The 25,011-nt window shown below is 42.4% G+C and overlaps 1 protein-coding gene across 1 annotated transcript in view; it reads left to right on the top strand.

The window, feature by feature from the left end:
- The window catches only part of Mgl (low-density lipoprotein receptor-related protein megalin), a 205,269-nt gene that overhangs the window by 160,709 nt on the left and 19,549 nt on the right, over positions 1 to 25,011 (top strand). Inside the window, exons 24-51 of the mRNA XM_077688059.1 lie at positions 1,115 to 1,240; positions 2,863 to 2,994; positions 3,060 to 3,179; positions 4,360 to 4,482; positions 6,242 to 6,444; positions 7,351 to 7,535; positions 9,003 to 9,231; positions 9,466 to 9,643; positions 11,294 to 11,428; positions 11,647 to 11,831; positions 11,908 to 12,161; positions 13,075 to 13,249; positions 13,484 to 13,709; positions 15,045 to 15,266; positions 15,516 to 15,698; positions 16,386 to 16,693; positions 17,669 to 17,897; positions 17,980 to 18,108; positions 18,185 to 18,340; positions 18,439 to 18,673; positions 18,741 to 18,912; positions 19,429 to 19,546; positions 19,751 to 19,861; positions 19,975 to 20,103; positions 20,890 to 21,015; positions 21,103 to 21,219; positions 21,311 to 21,599; positions 23,957 to 24,180. Of these exons, the coding sequence (XP_077544185.1) occupies positions 1,115 to 1,240; positions 2,863 to 2,994; positions 3,060 to 3,179; positions 4,360 to 4,482; positions 6,242 to 6,444; positions 7,351 to 7,535; positions 9,003 to 9,231; positions 9,466 to 9,643; positions 11,294 to 11,428; positions 11,647 to 11,831; positions 11,908 to 12,161; positions 13,075 to 13,249; positions 13,484 to 13,709; positions 15,045 to 15,266; positions 15,516 to 15,698; positions 16,386 to 16,693; positions 17,669 to 17,897; positions 17,980 to 18,108; positions 18,185 to 18,340; positions 18,439 to 18,673; positions 18,741 to 18,912; positions 19,429 to 19,546; positions 19,751 to 19,861; positions 19,975 to 20,103; positions 20,890 to 21,015; positions 21,103 to 21,219; positions 21,311 to 21,599; positions 23,957 to 24,180 (5,019 nt within the window). The remainder of the gene's footprint in view (positions 1 to 1,114; positions 1,241 to 2,862; positions 2,995 to 3,059; positions 3,180 to 4,359; positions 4,483 to 6,241; positions 6,445 to 7,350; positions 7,536 to 9,002; positions 9,232 to 9,465; positions 9,644 to 11,293; positions 11,429 to 11,646; positions 11,832 to 11,907; positions 12,162 to 13,074; positions 13,250 to 13,483; positions 13,710 to 15,044; positions 15,267 to 15,515; positions 15,699 to 16,385; positions 16,694 to 17,668; positions 17,898 to 17,979; positions 18,109 to 18,184; positions 18,341 to 18,438; positions 18,674 to 18,740; positions 18,913 to 19,428; positions 19,547 to 19,750; positions 19,862 to 19,974; positions 20,104 to 20,889; positions 21,016 to 21,102; positions 21,220 to 21,310; positions 21,600 to 23,956; positions 24,181 to 25,011) is intronic.

Below are 25,011 nucleotides of genomic sequence, written 5' to 3' on the forward strand. Positions count from 1 at the left end.
CTTAGGACTACTGTTTTTTTGGAAGAAATCCATAAATGTAGTATTAATGCTAACGTTATATGTTGTTTCTAATATGAAACATTAATGGAGGGATCTGGTGGCCTGGCAACTGAGTGGTTGGTCCAAAAATGAAACAATTTTGTTAGAATGACAAGGAACAAGTTTACTTGCACACTTTGACATGTATGCATAGCAAGGAAACTAGTTAGTTACTCAGATCAGAACTGATTTTTCTGCTTATATAAAATTGCAGAAATTTGTTTATTTTGTTTTACAACATGCACCCATTCCTCTCCCTAATGAGTCTGTCTTTGAATATTGCCTATTTACCTAATGGGACATGGGAGACAAAATACAAGCTGGGCTCGTTCAAAAGACTGCATTGACCTACATAGTAACATTGGTGCCACAGTTAATGCGAACTTCCTGCCACAAAGCTAAGTATTAAAGAGTACAGATGAAGCACTGGCTACTCGTCAGTCACTTCCTTGCCAGGTCCTTATGATGTTTTAGGGGCTTGTCTGTGCAATTGGCAGCCAGCGACGAAAGCTCTCGCCAAGAAGCATGACAGTGCGATTGTAGCGATGCCGCTAGTTTTGTTTGATCATACCATTGAATGCTAATGTGCAGTTCACACACTAACTCTGTTTTTATTATTTTTTTGTTACTTTGCTGCTGATGTCGTGTAATATAAAATTTAAAAATTTTCGAATATTGCTTATCTTTTTTTGTTAAAACACCCTTCAGGGCTGGAATTGAGTTGAGTGCTGTAGTTCTTTTAAATTAAACAATGTTAAAACAAAACAAAGTCAAGCCCTTTATGTTATGAACCAAACAGGAAGGATTTGCATTGTTGTGAAGAATGCCTGGCTTGTTTAGTTAGCTAAATATGAGCTCCAAAGGCTGTTTGGGACACTGCAAACTTTCTGTCTAAGGGGTACTTTTCCTTAAAAATCAGCTTGTTTCGGTCAACACCAAGGTCCCTAAATTTGGCATACTTATATATTTTTTTGTTTGCTGCTTGCATGCAGACACATTTTAAATGCAAGCAGACGGATTAATCGAGTTGTTGTTTTGGTTGTTTCAACTTGAAATTTCACCTTTGCTTTATTAGGCCAAGTTGATTGTCCGCAAAACCACTTCAAGTGCAACAATTCCAAGTGCATCTTTAAGTCCTGGATTTGTGATGGCAGTGATGACTGTGGAGACAACTCCGATGAGGACAGCAGGCATGCCTGTGGTAAGAAGTGCCCTTTGGTGTTGGTACCCCTTATGCAATTCTTGTTAATAAAAAAAATGCTGCTGGTGCGTAGTCTTGGGGTTCTCCTGCCGTTGGTTAATCCTGCCATTCAGAGATTAGCCCTAAGTTGTGCAAAGGGGTTCAGACCTGTCAAATGGTAATTTTCTAAAAGAATGGCCTTCAAATGCCGAAGTCAGTGTGCACTCATATTTGTTTGTTCCTTAATTAAAGGTAAGAACAAGAAACTGTAAAGGTACGTCAAGTTAGTCAGCTCCTACTTGGGTTATCAATGAATTCTGGTGTTATCAATGAAGGTTGCAACGCAAGTTAGTTTACAATGTCACTCTATTTCTTGTCCAGGTTTGACAAGCGGAAATTTGCTTTTTGCATTAGATTGTCTGCAGAAGTTGTATGTAATATTGCTACAGAGTTTGCTGTCCTCCATCTTAAGCTTACAAAATCATTTAAAAATGGTGGCTTGTGCTACTTGCAAACAACATGCATACCTGAAAGAGGTTAAATGTGAAGCCAAGCGTCTTGGTATCGCAGTGTTGTTAACAAAACACTTGCTCTTATCCAGGAAATTTTTAATTTTTACATACTTGCAGACATTTTTAAATTATGGTTAGTCTTGTAATGATAAGCATGTATTCTTTCTTTGTTTTTATTATTCTTAATAAACTCTAATGCAGCCATGTCTATCTGAAAAATAAAGCTGTCTAAATATTCAGTTATAACATATTTGAATCATGTTCAATACTAAATTTTCTGTTAGAAGCACAAATTGAGTGATATTTGAGTGAAAGGTGAATTTAGCTAAGTCAGTTCCCTTTTGATGCTAATTTCTGAATTACATGTGTGCTTAAATTGAATGATGGTAATGATGTTAAAGCATCTTCTCGACATAGTTGAATGGTTCGTCATTTGGCACTGATTCCGTGTCTCTTTTCGTATATTCTGCTGAAGTCATTTAATTTTAAATGCCATCTAAATGCTTTGTGACAAGGTTATAAGACGGGTTATATAAGTGTTCAGGAATACCAAATAGATAACAAAGGCTGATGGGAACATCAGTTAAAGAATTATTTTATATTTATGGGACATCTGCTCACGCAAGCATGCATGTCTCTTTGTCATTGTCTGTCATTTCATGCATGAATTTTTGAATTTTTATGTGGGTAGTTGAGTTCAAATGTGGTGGAGTTCAATTGCAAATGAGATTGAAAATTAGTGGGAAGTCAGTTATGACTCTTTTGTAATAATCTCATTCTCATGCACAAGGTGGATATTTCTCTTGTCTTTTGAGAACACAAGAACCATGCATGAGACTGTTATCTAATGCTAGTTCTACCTACATCTTATTTTTAACTGTTTACACAATGCAGAGCTGATGCTTATGCAATCCTTACGAGACATTGTTTCACATGAGGTAATCTTTCCTAAATTATTACACTCTGCGGTATTTTTTTGGCTGAGTTGCCCTTGCAGTGAAGACCAAACATAGTGCCCAAGGTCAACCTAAGGTCAGCTAATCTGATTGAGGCTTTTGGTTCTTGCGGCTTCTATACCACAGGCAACATAAAGGCACTCGCAGAGAATCCCCCAACCTTTTTCATTTTCAGTTGCGCCCAAGTTCCAGTGTGAACATGGCCAGTGGCTCTGTCCCGGCGTTACCAATCGTTGTGTCAACATATCATCCCTGTGCGACGGGAAACCTGACTGTCCCAATGGTGCCGATGAAGGCCCTGGTTGTGGTAAGCTTGACACGCACTGAAAGGCCAAGGAATAGGAGATGGCAGCGCGGCCTGTTTTTTCGCAGCGTCAACACCGTGCAAGAGCAACAAGGCTGGTTGCACTCATGGATGCCACGTGACCCCCATGGGTCCTCTCTGCACCTGTCCCAAGGGGGAAGTGCTCAACGACACGACGACGTGCGTTGGTGAGAATTCTGGAATTCTTCGTTCTGCTTAAATGCGGAGAGCTTCTGTGATTCCCCTGTGATTCCCCTGACGTGTGCTGCCTGGTTAACCGTCAAGCCGGGGATCCTATGTGGCTCGTTAGTTGCCCCACTTGAAACATTGTAAAGCCCTTCTGTCCCATTATGGTATTGGCTCGACACTATAAGCAGCCAGTGGGCCCAAAATTTCATGTGTATGCATGGAACATGGCTCTTGAACAGAGGATGTCAAAAGGAGAAATAAAACCCAAAAGCATAAAATGAACGCATGTGACTTTTGGCTCCATAGCGCACCAGGGTAAGCTGTCAATCTGCCTGGCGTTCGTCAGAGCTGTCTTAGTCACTCACACTGTGTCTTGGGATGAAAAGTACTTTAGCATTGGTGTTATCAATCGCAAAACGCTTTGGCATTCAAGCCACATAAACAGACTTAAGGGTCCGAAGCAGTTTTTGTGGTAGTTAGTTGCTCAGGGTACAGAAGTTTCTTTATTAACTTATATTATTATCTCAGCATTATATTATTATCTGGTATGTTATTTAAATGTATCTTCTAGCCAATGATATAAGGGCTACTAAAGTAGGTAATTATTGTAAGCCAGATGTAGAATATTGTTACGTTCCCTTTTTTTTTTCTTTCCCCAAGTGACAATTGGAGGAGTTACAGACAACGCTCTTTACTTGCCTATGTTATTGCTTCTGTGTTATCTTGCACGTTCTTTTAGATTTTGTTTCTCTGGCCCACGATGCCCAGCTACAAGTTTTTTAATCTACAAATTCATAGCATGCCTTTCCACAGATCTCAACTTAACTTTTAGTGACTTAGTTGTTTCCGCTTGAGGAAATGTGATTTATCGTAACCACTGATGCCTCTTCTCTCCCTCTTTGTGAGAAATTTGGTGATTGTGTTTAGTCACTTTGTGCTATACGTTGAATCTGTTGTCTCTTCAGAGAGAAGTTCAGAGAACTGGTGTAAGTAGCACTATAAAAATGAAAATGCACAGAGAGGTGGAAGACACACACCACCTCTTCTGTGGGCTTTCATCTTCACTAAACTGCATTTAAATATTAACATGATTCATCAATTTGCCGAATGTTTTACTTGCATATGAACAGATTTGTAGTTTTTTATTTCTCAAGTGTTCACTCTTTCTTTTTCTGCAAGATCTGAACGAGTGTCTCATCGCCGGATCCTGCAGCCAGCACTGTGTCAACAGCAAGGGCTCATTCACATGTTCATGCGAGGCAGGTTACACGCTTGAGCTCAAGCACAAGTGTAAAGCAACCAGTAAGTGTTCTAAACACTTTTTACTCTGAAGATTTGGTGCTTGTTTCATAGGGATGAGTATTGAGATATGTCCTAAATATACATAACCATAGTTGGACATGTTAGCAAAATAATGTGCAGATTGTAGAAATGTAGCTTTTTTTAAGCTTAGAATTTTTTATGCCTGTTTTATGGCCCAGAACATGTTATTATAGTGAATATAAAAAATTAAACCTTACTTTGTTCTTAAACTTTTGTTAAAGGTGTGTGTTAGTGATTACCAGTACTTGAAAAAAAAGGGGACCTGTTTATGTGAACGTTGCCAATTTTTTCAATGACAAGGTCCAACTGCTTAGACTGGTAGAATCAAATTTATTCCACCTCTAGGAATGTTGAATGACTGAATCAATATTTTTTTGTGGGAGGAGTGGACCTAGGCTACACAAGGGGAGGCAGTGGGGCCAAGTTACATATCAGTGGTGTAAGCCTGCAATTGTTTAATGGAAAAGCTATGGCATTAGAACATCTGTGTCCTGCAGTCTGGCAATCACATCACATTAGTTTAATTACTGCAGAGTTCCAGGTTACCAGTAGCTTCCAGGATGGTTTAGGTGCAATTTGGGAATGATACAAATGTTCTTTTCTGATACTTTTGTGCCTTTGTAGTAGAGCTAAAGTGCCATGCTATTAGAAAGGATGTTTTTTTTTGTTTGTTTTTGTCAGGAAACAAGTTTTGGGAGCTACGGCATTGGCATGCTGGAAAGAGGAATGTGGCATGCAGCCTCTCTTGATTGCCTGTATTCAGCTAAAATTTCATGTATGGCCAGGTTTTGTCAACAATCCAGTTGCTATAACAACAACAACAACAAAAAAGAAGTCTGGAGAGCATGATTTGTGATTAGCTAGTGGAAACAAGGCGTATGTACTTGCCTGCGCACATAATTCAGAGTTAAGCAAGAGCTGTGACCAGTGGACATGAGAAATAGTGTGTATACCATGTCAAAATCAGAAGTGATGTTGTCTGTAATGTTGTCTCTTGAATAAGAACAGGCATGTAATGTTGTCTGTTGAGTAAGGGAAGTTGCTTGTAGAGTTTGTTCTATCTGCACATTTGCTGCGCTTTAAACATTTTTGCCTGAAAAGCATGAAGGAACTAGTTCATTATTGTTTCCTATTATTATTATGCTGGGTAAGCTCGCTGTTTTTGCAAATGGACTGCTTAATGAAAAGGAACCACACCTTTATGGCTATCTTGAATTCTTAGTAGACAGTTCAAAAAGTGACTTTTTTTTTTATTCAGCTTTACAGAACGAAATGAGAATGCAATGGATGTATATAAGATGTTGAATAGATCACATTTTGGAAGCTCTAGCTACAATTGTAGTTTGTGCAATGTCAGAGGTTTGCTGAGTTCATTGTTTCAAGCTGGTTTAAATCACGTTGTCAACCTAACCAATTTCATTCAGGAGAAAAATGCCGTTTCACAGTAGAAATGCACTATGTAATAAATCAATCGAACAGCCCCTATGCACATATTTTTGTGCAGTCTCCATTTGGTTTGGTAGTGGAAAATGCACAGTTTATGCTGCACAGCAGACAATGCTACATGAGGAGTCAAAAACAGAAAGCCGCTGTCCAAAGTCTTTCATTACCTAATGGCGGCTTGTTGCCACTGTAAGCATAGTGCTGCTACCACCAAGCATGGTAGCAGCAAGCAGTGCTTTTTTAGGGTGAAGGTCCCTAATGCGAGGTTGATGTGCCTTGTGTCTTCTGTCTAAAGACAGGTCTGATGCCTTCCTGGTGATATCTAACCGGCGTTCCATTCTGGTGGCCAACCTGGACACGAGCTTCCTGGAGCGGGTGCCTGTCAAAGTGGAGAATGTTGTGGCCACTGCGTCCGACATGGCGACAAACACCATCTATTGGTCGGACATGAGCGTCAAAAAGGTCTTCAGGCTCACGAAGGGTGGAGAACCTCAAGTGGTCAGTTTGCTTTTTCCCCTAGCAATCAGAGATTGAAACGCGTTACCAGATAACGTGGTTGCATGCAGAACCCTTGGTGCTTTTATGTCGGCAGTTTCAAGCCTGGACCATGTCTGAGCAGTGCCCGTATAACTTATGTATTGTGGTTTTCAGTCTGTCATTTTTGCGCGCATGTGCGTGTGCGTGTTCTTTATACCGTTCACCCGTTGTCATCTTTATCCCCCATGACGAATTTTGGTTCACAAAAATGGTATATTGTGTAATCTTGAATAGTGTACTGCCGAAGCTTTCCTACATGGTTCTTAGTTTTCATGTTTTACGTTTCCCTTCTGCAAATAGATTATTGTAAACGCGAAGTGTGCTTTGAATTTCTTCCTGGTATGTGCTATGTCCTTGCTCTGTTTTAAACGCGAAGTGTGCTACGAAAGTGTGCTACGAAAAGCCTCCACTAAGAGGCTAGCAGTATGTTCTAAATAAATAAAATAAATAAATAAATCTGTGCTCTTTCCCTACCTTTTTATTTTAATAAGAAGCGGGCGCTTCATTTATGCTGGACAAATCGTATTGGCATCTGTTTTTAGAAGAGTTCAAAGAGAAAATAATTGTGTTGGTGGACGTTCAGTACCTCATGGTCCTTTTACTGTTGTGATAATTACCACTGATAATTTCAGCATTGATGAGAAGTCAAGTACTATGCCTAGTTTGCACTTTGGATGCTATCCAAATTTTGTTGACATTATCAGTACCATTATAAGGAACTCTCTGAGGGGTGCAAACTAATGGAAAGTTTACCTAAGCTTAGCATAAGACTTTAATGACTCTAAAATGTCTAAATGTGTGAAGGCTGATGCCTGTTTAGGTTCTATGCATTTAGTGATTTTTTTTTCTTCTTCTTTTTTGGTTCAGGTGATCTCCAGTGGTCTTGACTTGGTAGAAGGCTTGGCTGTGGATTGGGTGGCTCGCAATCTCTACTGGGTCGACTCTCGGCTCAAGACTATTGAAGTGTCAACACTTGACGGGAAGAACCATATTGTGCTGCTCAAGGAGAACATCAGTCAGCCAAGAGGCCTGTCGCTGGACCCTAGAGAAGGGTACATGTTCTCGTTATTATGGCTAGCATCACGTGACTGTATTCTGAGAAAGAAACGTTTTTCAGATGTTGCCTCCCTGGTTGCTTGAGCAGTATTAAAAGCTTGAGTGCAAAAAGTGAAGTTAAAGTTAAAGTGAAGTTAAAAAGATGGATTGTAGAGAAAAAGAGCAAACGTCGGATTAACGAAAGGGTCTGGATTTTAAGAGGTATTCTAAATATTCTTTCCAGGGCCCCGAAGGAATAGACAGGGCTGGGCAAAATCGTGGTACAAAAGTATTGCGATAGTGTCTTAGAGATACTTTGAGTATCTGAAATTTTGTATCAAGATGGATCTGCTAAATGTATCGGTAGCTCTGTAGTGAAACATTTCTTCAGTGCATCAATTGTATTGCGATATCCTAACAGATATAAGTATCTCATTATCATTATTGCTGCAAATGATTGGACATATTTTTACTACAGGGGTAGTATTTGATATCGAGTGGGGTTTTTGCAATCGGAATAGTCTGCAATATTGCTATTCTTCTTCTTCTTCTTCTTAATCTTTTTTTTTTCGAAAGCAGCCTAGCTGGTGCCTCATTATCTTCATAACCCAATGATGAATTTCATCATGATTGAGGACTTTCCACCGATGAAAGTGGTATTTATTCGTTACAACGTAAACCTATGCTGGTCCACTGTGGTAGAAAGGCATCTGTAATTCGTGAGCCTTGTGAGCTCAGCTGTTACTGAGCTCGCAAGGCTCAGTTTAGACTTGGCGCCATGGGCAAGAAAAAACCCTTTTATGGAGGTGCTGTTGGTGAAGGATAGTTATTAGACCTCTATCACTAGCAAACTTTGCTCATACAAATTGCAGCGTATATTCAAACCTTATATTTTTGCCTTGCAGTACACAGCCCGTCAGTAACACACAGGACTGATAAATATATTTCCAGACACTAACCCTACTAAAAATAATAAACAAAGTATTAATTCAATGTCTGTATTTTTGTATATCTTTTGTCAGGTGCATTTTTAGTTTGTTTACAGAGTACTTCTGAGATTTTTAATTATGTCTTGGGAAAATCTCTCTCAGTATCTGTATTTTAAGCTTTTACACTCGCGGCACATGTATTGCAGTATTGCTATTCTGGAATACTTTTTTGGGTAACTGCACCCAGCCCTGGGAATGCATAGTATATAGTTGCATTGATCAACAGGAGCAAAAAAAAAAAAATAAATAAAGCTCACTTTACATTTCAAAGTTTCAGCTTGATTCATTTATAAAACTTTGCCGAAAAATAGTAGTATTTTTTTTAATATGTATTCACTGCAGCCTGTGCTCATTTGGATATCTTCATGCCACCACTGATGAATATTGCGCTTGAGGTTTTGCTGCGGGGCAGTTGTAAAAAATCTCTTTCTGCGATTTGGCTGTTTTGAATGTGCGCACCCTGAAGTGTAGACTAACCTGGCCTCCTCCTTCCAGGGTCCGGCTCATGTTCTGGACTGACTGGGGCGAGAACCCGCGTGTGGAGAGCGTCGGCCTTGATGGGACCATGCGCAAGACCATAGTGCACACCAAGATCTACTGGCCCAATGGACTGACCCTGGACTTGCCCAACAAACGCATCTACTTTGCCGACAGCAAGCTCGACTACATTGACTTCTGCAACTACGATGGCTCAGGGCGTCAGCAAGTGCTGGCACATAACCACGTAAGCACCCCCTAAAAAATTGTTATGTGTCATTTCGCTCCTTACTTGCTGTTTTTATTTCGTGGGACTTTTTCAGAGAAATGAAAGAACTTTTTTTTTTTTTTTCCATCTTTCTGCAAGAAATACCCTACTCATAACCAAGTGCACTTACAAGGCACAGTACAAAGGGTGCATAGGGAAGCGCGGTCAGTGTGGCTCTAGGTGCATTCTGACTTGTGTCCCGACAATTTTCAGTACCTGCTGCATCCACACTCGCTCACCATCTTTGAAGACACCCTGTACTGGACGGATCGGCAGCTCAACCGTGTGCTCTCCTGCCAAAAGTTCCGGGGCACAAACCAAACTGTTGTGTCGCACCTGGTCAGCCAGCCTCTGGGAATCCATGTCAACCATCCAGTCCTGCAGCCACCCTGTGAGTGCTCATTCAAGCCTCCTTATGGCACCATGCATGTGTGTGCACCATTTTTAGTAGAGGAGAGGGATGAGTAGGGTAGTTGAAACATAATCACAGTTCTTCCTTGATCTTGTGAGGAACCATGGTCTGGTTTATCATTGCAGTGCCTATTGTGTTTTGGAATGAGCAATGTTGTAGTCATTTCAAAGGCCAGTGCGATACTCCCTCTTGGGTATTGTGATACTGCATGAATTGAATTTGTGATTCCACAATGAGAAAATGCAAACAAGAGGAGCTAAAAAATTTTAGGGTGTGCCAATATTCAAAACTTTCGAATATTAATAATAAAGCAAATAGGGCAATATTCAATTCGGCTTCAAATTGAACAGCGCTTTTCAAAAATTTTGAATAAATTTTTAAGGTATCTTGAAATTCAAAAACACGCACTGGCGTTCTCCACTGCTGGTGATGGGCTTTCCCACACTACTCCGGTGGCATGCAGGTAAATGGCATGAGAAAGCTGCTTTTTTTTGCAGCTCCTCTTTTGCAGACACAGCCCTGGTGCTTATCTTTTCACATCTTGATGTTGTGGCTGCGCTCAAGCTGCCCTAGTCAACACTCTGTAGAAAAGGAAGCCCAGCTTTATATTGTCGTAGTCAAGCGAGATTTCTTATCAACTGAGGCACAAAATTCGTCTAAGTTCCTCTTCTTTTTCTTTATTGGACATAATAAAAACAATGAATTTGTTTAGCTTCCCGCTCCTAGACAGTGAGATAAAGCATGGCAAAAAATATATAAAAAAGCAGGCATTGACATTTTAGCGCTCACAAAGCTGGTAAGCTGGTTTGCTGAGCTAATTTTTCATCATGCACTTGCCCCAATTTTTGCCTCAACTTTTTATACATCCACCAGAATCATAAAAATGGGTTTCGCAAAGGGCATGTCCTGCCTAATATAAAACTCTTTTTGTACATTTATATTAGGCAGGACATACCCTTTACGAAACCCATACTTAGATTCTTGTGGATGCGTGCAAAAACATGCCTGGCGCAAGTGCTTTTTTAAAGCAAAATTCATAAGTTGTTAGTACTGTGAAAAGAAGCAGGGATATGATGCTACCACGCCATGAGGCATGCAAACGAGGTATAAATCATGGTAATTTTCATGCCTTGCGTTACCCCATATGCTGTTCTTTTCTTCTTTTTAGAGCTGACATTTAGAATGTTCATAAAACTGCCATTTACACTGCCATTTACATTAAAGGGAATTGTGCTAATTATATAGCTTGTCAAAATAAATAGGCATGCCCTAGTTACCCTACGGCAATACACTGAAGCACTGGTGGTTGAAGTCACGACAAAAGGTGAAAGCTACCCCCATGTAAAATTAATATCAATGAAGCCAATATTTGCTCCAATTCACAATTATTAGAACAAAAATATTATTCGCTTTGTATTTGCTTCAAAAGTAAAAATCCATTTCGCACATCCCTAGAGATTTGCATTGTAATAGAGCTGGCCTTGTGTGGGGCTTTTTATCCTTGCAGCATAAGGTGGACTGCCTTTAGTGCGGCTCACCAGTTTTTTCTGTGTTCTGAAGCTGAGGTTTTGTGTGGCATACATGAAAACAGTCTCTGCATATGTCCTGCTTGTGTTTCCATCCGTGCAGCCAGCAACCCGTGTGCCAGTGCGCCGTGCTCCCACTTGTGCCTGCTGTCACCGTCACGGCCGAGCCAGTACTCGTGCCGCTGCCCGCCAGGCTACACGCAGGATAGAGCTTCAGCAAGTGGCTCATGTGTGCCGGGTCAGTGCCTCCTTTCAGTGTTTCAAAATTGTTACAGCTTTGCGTTGTGAGCGGTCTTCCAAGCATGAGAGTGTGGGCAGTGCATGTTTGCCAATCTCTCTTTTGTTGCTTGACCAAATCTTTACACTGAATTCCACAAACCACAATTGATGAAAACTCTGCTTGGACATTGAATTCGGTTAGTAACATTGTTTCATTGAAACCTTGACTCGTTACAGTTGACACGCCATTCCTTATGCTCATGAAGGCCAACCAGCTGATTGACATTAGCCTTACACCTGATGACAAATCGTCTGGCCAGATTGTTCCGATCATCGGCATTGAGAACGGCTATGACTTCGACTATGACAAGCAAGAAGGCAACATTTACTGGATCCAGCTTGCCGACGAGGACAAAGAAAACGTAAGAAGCAAGCCCATGAGGGTGAGCATGCTTGTCTCCCCAAGATGCTAATATGGTTGCTTGCTGCTCACTGCAGGGCACCATCTACTCCGTGAGTCTGAAGGGAGGCAATGTGACAAAGTTCTTGATGGATGGAATTATTGGTGCACCTTATGCAATCGCCTTTGACTGGGTCGGAAGAAACTTGTACATTGGAAATCGGAAGGCTGCGAACATCGAGATCGTCAAGGTGGATGGAGATAAACAGTACCGAAGGGTCTTGCTGACGAACGATGGATCTGAGAAAGGAATTGGCAAGCCAAAGGCTATAGTGGTAGACCCTGAACAAGGGTAAGCAATTTTTGGGGCACTGTATTGCAACCCTCTGCAACAATGTTTTCACATCTAGTTTAACCCTTTCACTGCCGGGTTTTTTTCTGACTGCTCCTCACCCCCTGCCGGGTATTTCTTTTTTTTCATGTTAGCTCAGTGGAAATTTCATGCTAGTAATGCACCATAACACTCCACAGGACATGTAAAGATATTTATTCAGGATTGTCCTATTCAAATCGCCACCCTGCTATTCAAATAAGACAGGCTTACTAATTACGTATAACTACCACAATAATTAACAAAATGATCTGCTAAGTAGGATGTCAAGCCGTTTGAAAACCTTCTTGGTGTGGAACTCTTCGGTGGCATTCTTCGCTGTCGTCGCTCGACGAGTCACTCAGCTGAGCTCCTTCATCATTATCACTTTCATCTGCGTCAGAATTCACCAGCAGTTCTTGAATTTCTTCGTACATCAAAGCGCGGACGCTCGTGGCGCGCTGACTCCCCATTGCTGCTGCGCTCTGCCGATACGAAGCGATGTGTGTGTAAAAACGTGTGCTCCATCTGTTGTATAAAATTGAATATTCAAGTTCTATGTGTTTAGGTGACCTCTCCATAGATGGCGGGACATGAACGCAATTTTTTTTTCACACGTGTTGTCTCGGGAGTGGCAGGAAGTGAGTTTAAAAAGCAACACGAGTATACTCGGGAGTAGCAGGGGGTGCGCGTGGGTGGTTTCACGAGTTATCTCAGTGGTGGCAGTTAAAGGGTTAAAGCTTTGGACAAGAATGCTTTGAGATAGGACGTAGTGTTTAGATTTCAGTCATTTCTAATTCTGGAATGCTGACTGTTTCTGTTTATTGAGTCTTTAATGAACATTACGTGTAGTCCACTTTCCTTATTTTTACAATTTTACAATTCTTTCATTTAGGAAACTATTCTGGCTTGATGATGGTGGCATTGGTGTCCCAAGAAAACTGGCCAGGGTGTCGATGGATGGCAAAAACCCAATTATTCTGGTCAAGGAGAACCTGAGGCGCCTTGAAGCACTTACCATTGACCTCACTGGAAAGCGCGTCTACTGGAGCCAGAGCTTTGAAGGCATTGTACGTATTACAGCTGAAGGCTGGCTAGTGTTTATTACCCTGTACTTCGTCTCTAATGTCTGTTCTCTTCAAATACACGAGCTTTTCTTATTCATGCTGCATTTTGATAGGTGGATAGCAGCTATGATGTAGAGGTATGCTTCCGGTGCTTGTGATAGAACTCTTGGTCTTGTGTGATCAAAAACTCCACCATTCACTGTATTGGAAATCACCATTCTGCATTCACTTTTCCAGATTGAAAGTGTTGACTTGGACGGGAATGGACGCAAGACCTTGCTTTCCAGTTCAGCAGGACTGGCCAAGCCTCAGGGCTTGACAGTGTTCAGCAACAAGCTGTACTACCTCGACTCTGTGCACGAAAAGATAGCACGAGTGGACCTGCCCGATGGGGGCAACCAAGTGATTCTCGAGGACAACACCCCTGGTCTAGTAACCCTGAAAGTCTATGGCAAAAAACCAGGTAAGGTTGTGTTGGAATTCTAACATTTAAATAAAGCAGTCGATAATAAATCACAGTTGAGCAGTAAATATATATCTGGTCTTTTCAGCAGAAACGTTAGAAATTTTGCTGCAGTGCATTAAAAAACTTGAAATAATGATGCACACTAGCTTACTTATGATAACCTGGGTGTAATGAAGGCCCAGCTTTGATGGAGCAATTCATCATGTCTTATAAGTCATTTCCACTGAAAGGCGGTGTCACTGTGTCTAGGATTAGCCAGGCAACTCTAGATTCTCTGGGCAGGTGGAGTGAACAAGATGTCGTGTGAACTAAAAAGGAGCTACTGTCACAGTATGATAGAGTAGGGAGGGGAACCTCTACCGCTGGTGCAAGAGGCAACTGGAGTCGGAGCCAGATGACAGTGAACCTTGCATGCTGGGCTAGCTCGTGATGCAGTGCGGCCCACACTGTATTTTCCTTTATTTATTAATGTGTACCCGATGAGGGTGCTGCTACTATTGCTTGTGACAAATAAGGACCCAGTTGGGGTGGCGGCGTTTATGTGCAAACTTGTCGCATGTGGCACTTGCTAGTGTGCTGGACCAACGCTACAATTGCGCAAGGTCGGAAGATGCGTTGAGATGCAGAGCAGTGAATTCTGTACGTTCCCTGCATCACTATTGCACTCGGACACCGACAGGTGCATCTGAACTCTATTTGAATGCAGCGGCTACCTTTTGAAAATAAATGCTCTTGTGATGTGAATCAGGGGTTCACTGTATTTATTTTCTTCTCTTGCTTGATTCATGGTCGAGTTCATGGCTCAGCACGTAACAAGGCCGACCTGGTAGCATGAGCAAGTTTAATGCAACGACCATTCCACATTTGTTTTTAGTGTTTACCTTAGGTATGAAGTAGACACAAGGTATATGGCATAAAGTGGGGGCATGGATAATGAAGGTGCCTAGGTCAGTGACAGTGTTTGTTGGGGTAATTGCGCAACTGGCACAGATTTCGCACTTATCTTTTGTATTCATTTCGTAAGCATTTCTACGTGAATGATTTTGTTGAAAGCAGCTTATGAAACAGATATTATATTACAGTTATGTCCACAAGCAGGTGTAGCAGTTTTAGAAATGCGGAATTAGGTTCCAGTGTATGTTGTGTATGTTGTCGTCGATTGCGTATGTTGTCGTCCACTTGTGCAGCAATCTAAAAACGTGCACTTTGCACACCAATGTGGACATTTACTCAAGGTGAAATGGCATGGCACTGCTGCAGCTATGTGTGTGTAGCACTTGTAAAATTACCGTTAGGTTAAAAGATGTGTATGATTGCACATTGTGATTTCAGGGGATAGTCATCCATGTCGGAGCAACAATGGCGGCTGTGAGCAGCTCTGCATTCCCGTCTCAAACAACCAGAGGCAGTGCATGTGCAGCACGGGCTACAAGGGCAACGGAGACACGTCATGTATGCCGTACTCGTCGTTCCTGGTTGTTTCTGAACTGGACAAGGCTCGAGGATTCAGCCTCGAAGACCATGGGGAAGCTATGCAGCCGATTGCTGGCCCAGGTCTGTGTTTCATCTGTTTGGTTAACGTTTACTTCTGGGAGCGTTTGTTTGCTCTCTTTGAGGTTTACGGCAGTGTAATTTTTGTGATACTGCAAAAATGCAGGATAGCTAAACCCATCTCTGTCAAACACATTTAATTTGCTGTTCTGTTGACCAGGCAGCCGCACAGTTATGATTGGAAAGCATGTTTCGGCAGAACAGCTTTTAGTGAATTCAGTTCAACAATCTCAAAATGTATTTTTTTTCCAGGACACAACATCCTGCACCTTGACGTGCATGTGGCTATGAATCACATTTACTGGATCGAGTTCAATCAAGGAGAGCGCAATGGCATCTACCGAATCAAGCCTGACGGCACGGATTTGAAGCATGTGATCGCTGATGGCATCGGCAGCAATGGCATACGTGGGGTGGCTGTGGACTGGGTTGCAGGCAAGGTTTATTTGTCATATTCGTGCCTTTTTGAGCTAGTGACGGGCCTTTCAGTACATAAGTGGAGCAGGAACTGCATGTATGAGACCTGTATATTAAAGTAGCGCTATAGCCGTGTCAACCTGTAGCCTGTAGCCCTGCAGCTTTATAGCTAGTAAATACCTCTCTGAAGCGATCAACACGCTTTACCTACGTAAGTTCCTTCCATGGGCCAAAACTGATCTCTTGTACGTGAACTACTAGCTCCACGCTTGCTGCTCCTACTGCTCTGGTGAAGTGACTCTGGCTTTCTAGTGCTGGTCATGAGGCTGCAAGTCCTGTCCATTTACCAATTCTAATGGGTAATAAATAGCTGTCAAAACTCTGGTGACCACTAAAAATAACCCCAGTTGGTCTGAAGGAGTCTTGGTTGGTGCCACTTTTCTTGAAGCGTGGTATGAAGTATCAAACTTGCATATTTCTCGCTCATTGTATGGCCATTATAGCTTTGTGTTGTGGCTAGATACTATTTTTAAGTGTATTTACTGATTTATATTCTAGAAACATTACTTTTTTTCTTAGCTAACATGCTTTAAACAATTTGGCTGTTTTCGATGACATCTGCATGCTCACTGATTTGATTTGGTTTGAATAATAACTTCCTGCTTTCTTTCCTTTTTTTTTTGTTGTTGTTGTTGCTCACATTAGGAAGCATTTACTTCACCAACGTCTTCCCCCATGAAACATACATCGAGGTGTGCGAGTTGGACGGGTCAAACAGGGTCATTCTGCTCAAGACCACCACAGACTCTCCGCGAGAGATTGCTGTGAACCCCGTGAAGCGCTTCCTTTACTGGATCGACTACGGCCAGTATCCCAAGATCGAGAAAGCCTACCTGGATGGAACCAATCGTGTGCCCATTGTAGTCACTGGAATCAGCAACCCGAGGGACCTGACCATTGACATTGTTACCCACGACGTGTACTGGGTGGACTCCAGAGAGGATGCAGTTCAGGTGAGGGATTTTCTCTTGTGTAGCACAAGCATGCGAGCCCATTCACCTCTCACTTGAGCATACGTCAGAATTTTTCACATTTTTCGATCACGTGATTAAATGTCGGAAATCTCTGATAAGTAGCTATTATCAGCAGCTACAGCCGACAGGTTGCTGGCAGCGTTGTAGGTGTAATTGCTGAATGTGGTCTGTCCATTCACCCTGGTCTTGTGGGAAAAAAGTAAATCTACAATAGCTTGGCTTGAATGTGTTTGGCTTAGCACACTAAATGGAATACGGTCAATAATTTCGAAACGTATGTGTTTTCGCTTTTGTACAGTTGAAGACATTGTTTGTGCAAGCTGGCAGTCATATGCACTAGCTGAGCACATGATGGGTTTAGAGTTTTTTATGGTAATGACATTGTTTGCAACCTATGCAAATTTAACCTATGCAAATGCAACCTAGTATAGGTACGCAACCTAGTAAGCATGTGTAATCTTGCACTTAAGCACGTTGGATTGGACAGTCGTATTCAGAAAATTTTCGCATGAACGGTCTACAAAGGAACTGTTTCATCTCTTCAGTTTAACGTAAATGCCAGAAACAAAGGAAAAAACTTCACAGTATTCATCGCTTGCAATTTGTCTAAAACCACCGGAAGGGGAACACAGGGCAAGCATTGATAATTTAGAAGGGACGTTCTTCTTTTCAGACTTTCTGAACAATGGCTTTGTTGTACTGCATATTTTTGTGCTTTCTTAAGATGCGTATTTCCTTGCTACTTTACCTTAGTACATTAGGCATGCTCTTTTTTTTTTTTTTTTAATAAAAGCTGTGTAACAGTCTACATGGTAAATGCCAAGACCAGTAGATATCCGAGTCAGAATGACATACAGCAAATGATTTTGCATTGTGTTAGCTTTTCTGTTTTATTTTGAAACTGGTGCCAAATATGTTCACAGTAGTTCAGTGTTTATTGCGTTGCATTTTCAGAAAGTTGCATACTCTGGCGGGAACCGGCAATACGTCAGAAAGAACCTTCCCAACCCCATGGGTGTGGCGGTCTCGGGCCAGTATGTGTACTGGGCTGACAGGAACCTGCGAACCATTTACAAAGCAAGCAAGTTCCAGACAAATGCAACCACTCAACCTGAACCTGTCAAGTCTGACCTGAACATGCTGCGAGATATTGTTGTCTTCGATAGCTCCAACCAGCCGCCTGGTAAATATTTTTTTTTTGAAATTGTGCTAAAGCCATTTCCGGGGCCTTGAGTGACGGCTGTTATCATCCTTGCCTTTGCTAGCGTCGTCACCCTGTTCAACGAGGCCTTGCGATCAGCTATGCTTCTCCATGCCGGAGTCCTACAATGGCACGAAATGGAAGTGTGGGTGTGCCTCGGGCGAGTTGGCAGCCGATGGACGCAAGTGCGACAGTGAGTGCACTCGGTGCATCGTGGGGATTCTTGCAATGCGTCCTGTATGGATGACACTCGTTGCCCTCTGTTGCAGTGTCCAAGGTCTTCCTGGTGTTCACAACACGGCGAGAGATTCGAAGCCTCTTCATGGATCCACACAAAACAAGCGTGCCCTTCCAGCCTCGAGGAAACCTCACAAACGTTGTTGGGCTTGACTTTGACTATGCTGACAATAGGATGTACTTTACCCGTAAGAAATTTCGTCATTATCTGTTGCACATACGACTTTTGCAAGCTGGAAACAGATTTCATTTGATATTTTCTTGTTGTTTCTCTGTTTGTGTACAGAGATTCGTCCAGATGGCAGCATTTCTTGGGTGAACTCTGACAAAATGGATATTCATGTTGTCCTGAACAAAACGATCAACCCGGAAGGAATTGCATTTGACTGGACAGCCAAGAAAATCTACTGGACGGACTCAGCCAACCGAAGCATCTATGCCATGAATAAAGATGGCACCCAGCTGGTCATGATTGCCCATGTCGAGAGGCCCAGGGCTATTGTGCTTGACCCTTGCCAAGGGTAGGTCTCCATCCAACCTCCTTGGTGCCGACAGTGTTGTGATGTGGCCCTATCTCTGACAAAATAGATTCATGTACTACACGGACTGGGGACGCTATGGAAACACTGGAAAAATCTACCGGGCAACAATGGCAGGCAACAACAAGCAGGCGATTGTGGAGCAGAACCTAACGCAGCCAAGTGGCCTTGCACTGGACTATGATGACAAGAAGCTCTACTGGACAGACGCCCTGAGGCAAGTCCCAAAAATGCGAAGTCTTTGGGGAGACTACAGTGCACAGTTCTACAAATTCACTCCCTTCAAAACAACAAGAGCCTTGTTGGGTATTCAATGTATACCCAAGTTGTTATTTATGTAAAAATGATAACCATCAGGTTTGCTGGTAAAATTTTTCCACAGTTGAAGACAAGTGCACTTCCAAGGAGAATTGCTATGCACTGAAACTTTAGACAAATTGAGAAAAAAAATTTCTTGCTGCATGCATAAAGATACAACCATAAAAGTTAAACAGCACATCTTATTTAAATCAACCCTAAGAATCCTTTTTAATCAAAATGTGAATTACATGGTCATTTCATTGGTGTCACTGACATCTCATTCAAACCTGCCATTTGGAATAATTTTTTGTAACCTTGCTTTGCAGTGGTTAGCTCATAATCTGTAAATTAACTTTTAATTAATTAATTTTTTTCCTATTTGCTGAGTTAATCCGTGCAACCGTTCTTGGTTGGGATGCCTTTGTGTTTGCAGAGAGAAGATTGAAAGGTCAGATTTAGATGGCAAGAACCGAGAGACTCTTGTATCGGCAACAATTTATCCATTTGCCATCACGGTTTTTGAAAACTACATCTACTGGACTGACTTGCAACTACGTAAGTTTGTTTGTATCAGTTTTTATTCATGTGCGCCAAGCAAATTAGTGAAGCAGCCATTTCATAGAAATATGTGCATACTGTTAGGTACAGTAAACCAATGTAGTCTGCTAAAACAGTGCCTCAGCAATGTGAAAAAGATAGTATTCTTCGTCATGACAGAAACTAGTTCTACACATTTACTGCTTTCTTTGTTGCTTACAGGTGGTGTCTATCGGGCTGAAAAGCACACTGGAGCTGGAATGATTGAAATGGTGAAGAGACTAGAAGAGTCCCCACGCGACATACACGTTTACTCTCCTGATAGGCAGAAGTGTAAGTTCCGTGCTGTGCCTTGCCATTAGAGGCCAACTTGCTATACCAGATGAGAAAAAAAACGGACTTGTCATAATTGTGGTCTTTGTGGCTTTCCTGCTTTGTACTTGTAGGTGACAAAAATCCGTGCAGTCTGCAAAATGGTGGCTGCGCTCATTCATGCCACCAAGCACCCAATGGCACCATTGAGTGCCTCTGCAACTCTACTTTCAAGGTGGCCAATGAAGGCAGGATGTGTGTTCGTAAGTGTTCAATTTAGTTTTGAATTATTGCTTACTGACATACATGCATGAATGAACATTTTTAAACAACTCGGATGGACATGTAAGTCTATAATTCTAAACTGAGAGTCAGCGAGGGCGTCTATAGTCGGGTACAAGTTAAGTTAATAGCTCGTGGTGTATTGCTCCGCCGAAGCGACAGGACATCAATGCGTGCGGGCGTTTTGAAAGGTTTTTTTCTACCTTTTCTCATCTAGTTTCATTTTTGTCACTGCAGTAATTTATAACCAGATTAAGCCCGAAAAATCATGAAAGCAACTTCTGTCACGTTCAAAATACTCACCTTAGGGCACTTGGTGCTGCATATTGTGAAGGGCCCCCCATTACCCATACCTTGCACTTCCTGTCACACCCTGGTGGCCATGCCGAGAGTTTGCTTTACCACAAAGCGTGTGGTGTACTTTGTTAGATCGGCTTTCTGAAAACTCAGATTAGGGGAAGGAATGAATGAAAGCCCAACTTGCGTGAACGCTCGTAGAAAAAGTACAGGCCACTTTTACGTGCATGGGTAAATTGGTTTGGCAGTAATCAAGCTGAATTGTTAAGCTCCTTGTCTCTTGCCTTGCCACCATCACTTTTGCCTGTCCACAAAAGCCCCTCCTACACATCCGTATTAAAGTGCCACTACAGTTTTGATTATAGTTGCGTTAGGAGCTGTACTAGTCACAATCAACTTTTTATTCCCTGAAGATGGTAGATTGTCTTGAGAAGTCTAATTGTGGTAACATATTCGTGTGTTTGTTACAGCCGAGAATGTTTCTTGTGATGACACAAAGTTTGCTTGTGGCAATGGGAAGTGCATTCCCCGGCTGTGGGCATGTGATGGGGATGATGATTGTGGAGACAACACGGATGAAGACAAGTCCTTCTGCGGTGAGTTAATTTGCTGGAGGAAAAAGAAACTTGAAGTGGAAGAAGCTTTTTCAACCATGCCGTGTGCTTCTGTATTTTGTGCAACAGCTCAGCATACGTGTGGACCAACAGAGTTCAGGTGTGGCAATGGGCGGTGTATTTTCAAGACTTGGAAGTGCGACCATGAAAACGATTGCGGGGACAGCACAGATGAGGAGGGCTGTGGTAAGTTTTAGCATGAGCAGCAAGTTACATTTGCAGCTTTTCGCTGCAGTGGCTCATCATAATCATCCTCATAATTATCGTGGCTTTGCAGAGTATCCACCATGCCCGGATGGCGAGTTCACGTGTGCCAACTTCCGCTGCATTCCAAAGACACAACTCTGTAACGGCGTGAACGACTGTAAGGACAACAAGACCTCGGACGAGAGCCACGCCAACTGTCCGAACAATCGCACGTGCCCTGGAAACCACCTCAAGTGCGAGTCCACTAACATCTGTGTGGAGCCCTACTGGCTCTGCGACGGCGACAATGACTGTGGCGACAACTCGGACGAGGTCTCGCTCCTCTGTTCGCAGAGAACCTGCCCTCCAAACAGCTTCAGGCAAGTCGCCTTGTTCCTGCCTTGAGGAGCAGTTCGTGTCGGCTCCCCTCCTTCAAGTGTGAAATGGGAGGGGAGGAGCATGTCTGTCTGAAACTGTTGGCTCCAGCTGTGTGCCCACCTGTCAGGTGGCTTGAAGGGCACTTCTTTTTATTGGGACCCTATGATACCTGCATGTGTATCGCATAAAGGCACACTTTAACAGGCTGTTTTGCATGCTAGACCCTGTGTAAAGACAAATTTGCTTCCAGCAGGTTTTATGCTCCATCTTTCCTCTTTTTCACAATCCTTAGATGGTCCTTGAAGGAAAAAGTTCCTTAGAAAGGCTGCTTTGTCCTACGACAATGCTAATAATTTCGTACCAATTTTAACACATATTTAACACACAACCTAGGTACTAAAGAAAACAAATGAAGAGATGGCGACTCACCGTCCACTTTCTCGCCCAGTTCTTATGACGGCTCAGGGGCTCGCTTGTGCAATTAGTGGCTGCCCTACCAAGACCAAGACACGTGACTGGGTGGTTGTGTTGAGGTCTCTCGTAAACATCACTCGAATGCTAATGTGCAGTTTACACACTGATAACTGCTTTTAGTGTTTCCCTCTATGGCGTCACTGCTGACATCACGTAGTGCGAAATCTGAAAGTTCAATATTTTGTGTGTGTGAGTGTGTGTGTGTGAGTGAGTGAGTGAGTGAGTGAGTGAGTGAGTGAGTGAGTGAGTGAGTGAGTGAGTGAGTGAGTGAGTGAGTGAGTGAGTGAGTGAGTGAGTGAGTGAGTGAGTGAGTGAGTGAGTGAGTGAGTGAGAGAGAGTGAGAGAGAGAGAGAGAGAGAGAGAGAGAGAGAGAGAGAGAGAGAGAGAGAGAGAGAGAGAGAGAGAGAGAGAGAGAGAGAGAGAGAGAGAGAGAGAGAGAGAGAGAGAGAGAGAGAGAGAGAGAGAGAGAGAGAGAGAGAGAGAGAGAGAGAGCAGAATCTGTATTTATGGCCTAAGAATAGAAAAAGTTTAATGCCAACCTTTGGTGCATCAGAGCAATAGAAAATTAATGCAGTTTTGTGTATTCCATCTGTTAGAGCATATACCTATCACAGCAAAAATAACATGTTCCTTTTATTTGTACACTGCACTATGTTGTGCCCACTAAGGGTGTGTTACCTTCTTTCTCGTCTGGTGCCATTCATGTATTAAAGTATGCACATGCACTTTACCTACTAGGCCGAAACTACGTAATCTCAACGTGACATAGAATATGAAACACAATTTAAAGTTAGATGAGGTTTACTTTAAGTGCTCTAGTAGATTGTCTTTGCACCGTGTCCATTCATACTGCGGGGCTTTTCCCGCTAAAAAATTGGGCTACCGCTTGGGGTAGATATACTCATTTCTATGTTTTGCGGTTTTCCTAATTCTGCTAAATATAGTGGCTTGGGCCAGTTCATTGCTTGGCTGACCTTTTATGCAGTCTAGTTCCGTGTTTTTGACAGCCAACAAATCCAGGGCCTAACTGGAAATTGCACTCATGCTAACAGTTCTATCTGAATTAGTTCATGAACTTATTGAAACAGAGTGCGAAAATGACATGTGGCACGAAGAAGGAAGGAAGACGCACCACAGCACTATGTGGGGCCTTTCTTGGTACCAATATCATTTTTACGCTGGGGTTCAAAGTGTTCAAGGATCACTGCTAACTAGCCCAGTTGTTGATTCTTTCACTGAATTAGTTTAGTTGGAGAAACAATTGTAAATACACTGCAATATAAGGTTTATGGCACATTGTTTTCAAGCCAGCTGTTGGGTAAACGGTAATATTTTTCTGGCTCCAGAGTAACGTCACTCTATTTGAATATCGCTCTCGTCAAAGGTAGAGAACTGTTCCACCAGGTGTAGTTTTTGTGATAAAAAAAACCCCGCTGCACAATATTGCATTGAAAGATAAAGCTTTTTGTTCAGAGTCTTGTTTCTCAAGCCAACCACTTGACAATAGTACTCTGAACTGCTGCACTTCATGGGAGCAAGAGAATGCAAAAAAAAAAAAAAGGAAATAAAATAAATGCTACCTGAATTAATTCATGCCACTTGAACATGAAAGCAAAGGGAACACTGTCACTGTGCGAGGAAAGAAAAAACAACTCTGGCCGACAGTGTGTCCGCACGTTTTGGAGTCTGTAGAGCCTGTTGCTGGCATAAGCAGGGTTTGCTGACGATGGTCAGAATGGCACCATGCTTAGATCACGCTGTGTGGAGCTTATGAATCTGTGGCAGTGCAGCTAGTACCTGGAACTCTTTAGTTCAGCATTACCCTAGTAGCCTCAGGCATTCAGTTGAGCTAGTACATAGTGCTGACCTTTGTGCAAAACCGCAGGTGTCCCAGCCACCGCTGCATTCCGGCCACTTGGCATTGTGATGGAGATGACGATTGTGGAGATGGTGCAGATGAACCCAAAGATTACTGCAAAAGCGAAAAGCGAACTTGCTTTGGAGACTTGTTCACTTGTGACAATGGAAACTGTGTGCCAAGGATCTACATTTGTGATGGCGACAACGATTGTTTGGATAATTCTGACGAAGATACCCGCCATCAGTGTGGTAAGGGTTTATTTTCTCTCATTACAACCGCTAAATACTAAGTCTCGTACATGTAACTGGGTCGCTTTGCCTAGATGCCGTTTCAGTAATAAACTCTGCTTTATCAGCGACCATTTCCGAGCTGGAAACTCTCATTGTTAGCCAATGTGTTCTAATTGAAGTTTTTTGTCTTAATTCGGGCTTAGTCACGCTTCTTAAAAAACACTAATATTTTTTTTCTAGGCTCAGTATACGAGAGCATATTTGGGAAAATACTAACAAAATATGAGAAAAAAGGCATCTTCAAATGCACTTTTTTTCGTGTAAAAATGTGCATGAACAGACAAGACTCGCAACATGGCCTATGCACTTTGTTCTTTCGTCTGGTCCGGCAATTAGACAACACTTGCAACTCAATTTGCTGCCTCTTTAAAGGGGCCATGCCGACAAAATACAAGTTTTTTTTATTCGAAAGATTTGGTGTTTTATAGTACCCCAGAAATTAATCAATTTAAGTTAAAGTTTTGATTCTCTCACCAAATCATGTGTCATGACGTCTGCGATGACGTAACCAGGACAGGTCTTCAAGTGAACGTTAGTGCGCTGTTCAGTGTGCACCGGACTGCGGAATTCCCCTCGTTTACTGTCAGTCCCCCTAGATGGCGCCACCTACTGCACAGGAACACTGTCCGCCTTTGCTTTCTTTATTACCGTATTTGCACCTGCCTTATTTTTGTTACGGTAGGTAGTAATCGTTTTGGGAAGCTTGGGGTATGCTCGACAAACAGGGTCATGTTAGACAATATCGCTTACACCAATCGGCCAGTGTCGTGTGAGACAGCCACAAAGTGC

The sequence above is a fragment of the Haemaphysalis longicornis genome, unplaced genomic scaffold, assembly GCF_048455015.1.
Source record: "Haemaphysalis longicornis isolate Haplotype H1 unplaced genomic scaffold, Haemaphysalis longicornis Haplotype H1 scaffold_1, whole genome shotgun sequence".
Taxonomy (NCBI): Eukaryota; Metazoa; Arthropoda; class Arachnida; order Ixodida; family Ixodidae; genus Haemaphysalis; species Haemaphysalis longicornis.